The sequence below is a fragment of the Hippocampus bargibanti genome, linkage group LG11, assembly GCF_051943395.1.
Source record: "Hippocampus bargibanti isolate YZ-2025 linkage group LG11, ASM5194339v1, whole genome shotgun sequence".
Taxonomy (NCBI): Eukaryota; Metazoa; Chordata; class Actinopteri; order Syngnathiformes; family Syngnathidae; genus Hippocampus; species Hippocampus bargibanti.
Window position 1 is genome coordinate 4,128,439 of NC_142744.1, and position 6,442 is coordinate 4,134,880.

At 38.8% G+C, this 6,442-nt stretch overlaps 1 protein-coding gene across 2 annotated transcripts in view; it reads left to right on the forward strand.

The window, feature by feature from the left end:
* The window catches only part of klhl24a (kelch-like family member 24a), a 27,949-nt gene extending 22,564 nt beyond the window's left edge, over positions 1-5,385 (forward strand). For both annotated transcript variants that reach the window (XM_089008764.1, XM_089008763.1), the window contains 2 exons: positions 1,147-1,335; positions 1,779-5,385. In XM_089008764.1, the coding sequence (XP_088864890.1) occupies positions 1,147-1,335; positions 1,779-1,979 (390 nt within the window). In that variant the 3' untranslated portion in view covers positions 1,980-5,385. The remainder of the gene's footprint in view (positions 1-1,146; positions 1,336-1,778) is intronic.
* Positions 5,386-6,442: the final 1,057 nt, after the last annotated feature.

Sequence of the window (6,442 nt, forward strand, 5' to 3'; positions counted from 1 at the left end):
CTGCAATGTTTTTCTCGCCTCAAGGAGGCAGCATTTACCTTTTGTACAGCTGTCCCCATTTCAAGTTCAGATAACTCCAGACCCATATAACTTAGGAATTATCTTTTTTTTCTGATGAAAGGAGACAGTCTAAGGTTTCTTACTCCGAATTGAAATTTTATGTCGTACTAAAACTCAATATTCTGTGGGTCCTGCAATTGGAGTGAAAATGACAAAAACCCTGGCACTGTAGTGGACACACATTTGCACATTGTCTGGCAGTGATGAGTTAAAGGAATTTTGTTTTTTTTTTTCAAAACTGTCACGTTTTGCAAGGTGGTGATGGCGGGTGCAGATCCCAAAAAGCAGGCAGGAGGGAGCAGGAGGTTGTTTGACAAATTGTATTAAAATAAAGGTCAGCAGGAACAAAATGTAAAACATCAAAATCATCTGAACAGAAAAAATACAAAGTATCAAAAGAAGACCAAAAGTAAAAGTCCGCCAAGGTTAAACAAACACATGCACACAGCATACACAATGCATGCAACAAACATGAGGCAAACAATGAACCGACACCGGATGGTCGTGCCGGGTGTCCTTTTAAGTGTCAGTGATTAAAACGACCAGCACCTGCGAGGCTGCAGGCAGGGCTGACGTCGCTACCCGTTGGTCGCCAAACTGATCGGGATGACCAGCACCTTTGCAGGTGTAGGCGGGGCCGACAGCGCCCCCCGTTGGTCGCCAACCAAATCATGACAAAAACAACAACCAATGAAAAGGTTTCTTCAGCCGTCATCTGTATTTCTTTGAAGTTGTTGGACGTTTCGCTCCTCATCCGAGAAGTTTCGTCAACGAACTAAAATTTTGTTGGTACCTTTGGCCCTACATATACACCATATACGTATATACAGTATCCCTAATGTCCAGAGGTGGCGGTACCAGACCTCTGCTTTGATAGCTCCCTTCTCTAAGGTTGGGGGGGAGCAATGGACTACTTCCTGAAGCTAATCTGATTACTTATTTTGTCCCGACTGATTATGTTCTATGACTGGCCCTGAACAACAAAAAACAGCTTTACTTTAGACATCCCTTGCTATGTTCATTGTCAGTGTGCACCTTACGATTTTGCCCATATTCATATTTGCATCTATTGATTATATATCCTAGGTTCAGTGCTATGATCCTGAGACAGACACTTGGCTCCTCCGAGCCAACATCCCAATCGCCACGCTCTGCATCACCGCCGTGTCACTCAACAACCTCGTGTACGTGTGCGGCGGTCTCACCAGGTCCATATTCTGCTACGACCCGGCAGAGGACTACTGGATGCATGTGGTACATACATTTGCCAAACAGGTAGGACATATTTCAGGCCACTTTAATGACTATTGCCTCAAGCTTGTTTACTTTGAACGTGGATGAATTTGGTACATGGACAAGTTCAGAATCATTTTTAGATGCATACAATAGATAAGGCTTTCCTGGCTAACGCTAATCGCCGTGGAACTGCCGCGGCTTGGAATTGAAGCGGATTTAGGAGATGTGACACAGTCTATTTTCGTCAACGGATGCGACAGCTTCGTGTTAGCTTTCAACATTTAGCTTGTAGCAGACGTGACGCTGTGAGAGTGGCTGCCTTTACAGCAGCTCCTGTATTTTGTTTTTCTACGTCTTCCTTTCTTTTGTGTCGGTTATCCTTTAAAACTTTGGATTTATAAGCATAACTTTTTGCTGCTGTGAAATGTAAATTTCTCCACTGTGAGTCTAATAAAGGCTAATCCAATCCAATGTTCTTGCAGGAGAGCTGCGGCATGTCGGTATGTAACGGTAAGATCTTCATCCTGGGCGGCGTGGATGTAAACGGCGAAGCGACGGACACCATCATGTGTTATGACCCGGCGACGGGCATCATCACAGGAGTGGCTGCCATGCCCCGTTGCATCTCCTACCACGGCTGCGTTACTATCCATCGCTTCAATGACAAGTACCACAAGCCATGATCAGAATCATTCATTGCACTTTGAGTGTCTTTAGTGCGCACACGCTCATGTAAACACACAAACTAAGCATTAGTCAGTTAATTTATTTTCTCACAGTGACATGTAGCAACGTAGAATCACTTTGTATCACATTCAAGGCAAACAAATGAGAATAAACATTGACAGTCAAACATGGTTAACATGCAAACTTTTTTTGTTTTTAACAGCAGGTTTCCTAAAAAGCGTCCAAAGAGCATCAAATAATGCTGCTTGTATTTATTTATGTTTTTTAATATATGCCCTAAAAAGTTACTATCCACTTCCTATTTCCTATTTCCTATTTCCGACACATTTTGCTTCAGGTATCATTCGTACAGCTGAATGCGTCGTAAATTTTGTGCTTCTTTTTGCAAGTTTCCCGAAATGGGATCATTTTTTTTAATGAATCATGCCAATGAAGACCCTTTTAGCAGGGCTGAAGAAAGTTAGCATGGATAGCGTAAATTGTACGATCCATCATTGCAGCATTGTGATGCCGAAAGCTCCTCAAACTGGGTGTACACTGCCACGGGGGACAAAAATATTGGTTTTTTTTGCCTGGTGGTAATTTTGAATGCCGTCCACCATCCACCGTCAAGTTGTTTTTCAGCATATCCGACCATTGATATGCTTAAAGGACAACTGACGCCTCCGGACAAGTTGTGTCCATAAGTTGTAAAATCACTTCAAATGACTTCTACTGAGCGCATTTTACAAAGATTCCACAGCATATTGCCATATTTTACGTTTTAAGACTCGCGCTGAATATTTAGGAAGTCTTGTTTTCGAGTTGATGACGATGCCTGACGTGACGTCACTGAAGGAACGCCCCTGACCGAGAAAGCGACACACAATGCATTTTGGGTACTTTGTTTGGTCTGAAAACACAGTGTTGATGGCGAAATTAGAAGGAATACTACATAAATAATGCGATGGTGAATCGTTGTGTGTTGCACCAAGACTACTATTTGATACTAGTTGACACAAATTCCCAGCAGACAAATCAGCCCATTTCCAACGGAGCTTGGGCGCCATCTCGTGCATTTTCTGGGACGCTACATTGAAGTCCTGACGGCTCGAATTGATACGGAAGGACTTCTTTCATCGATTGCAAACATTTATGCTTTCCTCTTCAGAACTATTTGAATCATATTCATAACTGGATGAGTAACAATTTGAAGCCATTGTTTTGATTCTCGAGCAAAGCAAGACGTCTTGGCGTGATGTCACGAACAAGGGGGCGGGACCTTCTGAAACTGGCTTCAATTTCCGGTTTCATTTCAAAGTCGTTTTTTTGACACTTTAAGTCATTGTTATTGGTATTTTTCATGTGACTAAAAATATCACTCTGCATGTTTTGGGTATTTTAGATGCTATAAAACATTTTTCTGATGTCAGTTAGGAAACAAAAAAAATGGTGTCGGTTGTCCTTTCAAAACAATTCCAAGCGTAAGATATCAAATTGTAATGGTCTCATCTGATACCCAAAATTAAATTATAAAAGGGACTATAGGGGAACATCCTATAGATAATCAATGAAATATGAAAAAAACAATGTATTTATATTTATATTTGAAGCTAGCTCGCACAAGAATAGCAATGGCAATTTACTTTCCATTGTACTTTTTTTCTGAAAGTGCCACATTTAAACACACAAAAAACACACAACCTGCACTAATGCTTCAAATCAAAAAATACATTTCCCTTCACACGCATATGGCAATACTATTAACTTCCCTTTTAAGATAATTGAGCTCCTTCCATTTCTTACATTTATCTTGGCCACTTTGATTCACATCTATATTTCTATACAGTATAAGCTTTATTTTGCAATGCTGTCCTCCATATTAATCTTATTACTGCTATTTGTTATTGTACGAGCTGCGTGTGTGCATGTTTTTTTAGTTCCTGTTTATATGTTTAACCAAGTGTGTTTTGATTGTTTAAATATGGGGTGTCAATGTCATTTTTTTGCCACGGGCTACATAGTAGTCATGGTTTCCTCTCGAGGGCCGTTATGAATTTGGGGAAGCCATTAGAATGTTTAATCCCCTCCACATATTACATATAGAGCGCACAACAAATTAATGAATCACTAGTTTTCAAATCTGAAGTCAAGAATGATGACTGTTATTATGGTTGACATCCAAATTTATCAAATTTTGTTTTAGGATTTTAGCATGCATCATGGAATTTCACAAGTTTGATTTGCTTTCGCGGGCCGAAAAAAAAATGATGTGGCGGGCCGGATTTGGCCCCCGGGCCTTGACTTTGACACCAGTGGTTTAAATAGTGTAGTGGGTGTTCTTGTAGATATAAAGAGAGGCCTTTTTGGAGATAAAACTCTCATCTAGAGTGTGCTCTGAATATGTCATGTGCCTGTAAATACACGTTTGATGCGTGCGTTAGTTTCACGACGCAGTTCGGATGGTGTTAGCGCTGCATGGCCGCTCCATGTTAACGAATGCTGCTTACACCTTTGCATTAAACAACACAAGATGTAACTCGGGTTAACCGTAGATACCTCCGTGTGTGTCTATAGGTGTTGATAGACAATATGTTGCTGTGAACTTTGTTTTTTCTTGTATTGAAATTGATCTTTTTTCATGTAACGGAAAGCCCCAATTGTGCACTTTGATTGAATTATGTTTAAAAAAAAATGAGTTGACAAAAAATATTGTAATTGTTTTTTTTTCTTTACTGTATCAGTAAATATTATTTGCTTTCACGTGAACCATGGGCGGGATTGTATAGGACGCCTCTGGCCACGGTTCAAGTATGACAACAAAGACACAAGAGGGCTAAGTTCATAGAAAGGACTTTAGAAAGATTATGCGAGCTTTGCTTTTGTTCTACATTTTTAGTTAAGAGAACATGGACAAAATATAATCAATCCAGCAATCCGTTTTTTTAATCACAGGGGCATAAAGGGAGGAAACGCATCACAGGAGGCCAACCAATCGGTAGCTCCCTGAGCATTTACTCGAATGCAAGAGAGCACTTCCTCCAGTGTTGATTTCTTTCCTCCATGTTTGGTTTCATAAGATTTATGCAATGTACTCATTTTGTGTTTTTATTTTGTCGTGGAATTCTGTGTTTTTGACCCCCTCTGCAAAAGGTATCAAGGTTTGAGCATTTTTTTTTCACAATTTCTATGATCGAAGCCACTTTGGATAAATTGGATTTGATTCTGATGTCACTTTGTGTAACATAATGTGCCTTTTAAAGAATAAACCAGCAGGGGAATATTGATTTTCTTTTTATACAAATCTTCACAAATGTATGTGTGATGCTATATTTTAAAATACTGTAAGAATTCAATACATTGTTTTAAGCAATTGTTTTTTACATTATCAATAAAGTTGTTTTTCTTTCTCGACAAAATACAGTCTACTTTCTTGTACATTTGGATCTTGAAGACATTCAGCCCCATTCATCCATTTTCCTTAGCGCTTAATCATCTCACTGGGATAGCAGATGAGCTGGAACCCGCTGACTTTGGGCAATAGCCATGAATTGGGGTTGCCAAGCAATCAGACGTAAGTGTGTGTTCACACTCTCATTGATTAATGGGTTTATATGAACAGCAATGTCAGTTGAAGAAAAAGTCAATATAAAATTTAAAACAAAGCCAGTCAAGTAGACAAAGAGTGAATCTGCAGTCATTTAGAAAACAGTTATTCATTAAAAATAGTATAACAAATGAAAAAAAACGAATTCACTTATTAAAATTAGAATAAGAAACATACAAAGGGTTGAGTGAACGCTTGCGCGTGTGGCTGCCGCTGCTCACCCACAGAAAAAAAACATATCCCGTGAATGTAAAGTGACCTTGAGAGTTTTGAAAGGCGCTTAGAAATGAAATGTATTATTATTATTATTAAAGGCACTATAACCACTGTTAATTACCGGTACATTACAATAATAATTGTAATGTACCGGTTGTTTCCGGGTCGAGTGTACGCTGGCGCGTTTTGGCTGCCGCTGCTCGCCAGCAATTATTTGTAGCTTTTTATTATTTTATTTATGGTTTTATTGTTATGTGTATTGTTTTTTATTGTAAAGTGTCGTTGAGTGTCCAGAAAGGCGCTTGTAAATTAAATGTATTATTATTATTATTATTATTATTATTAGTAGTAGTAGTAGTAGTAGTAGTAGTAGTAGTAGCAGTGGTAGTAGTAGTAGTAGTAGTAGTAGTAGTAACAGTAGTAGTAATAGTTAGTAGTAGTAGTAGTAGTATAAAAACATGCATTGCATTTATAAACCGTGTATATAATATCAAACACAACATATATTAAAAAAACTATATTCCCAGCGAAATAAGTATAAGCCATAAAAAAATCCACAAGTACACAGTGTGTATTATTTATTTTTTAAAAACTCGAAAACTACTGTTTACTAATCGGCAGTACCTGTACGGGAAAGTGCCGAATTTGTATAATAGC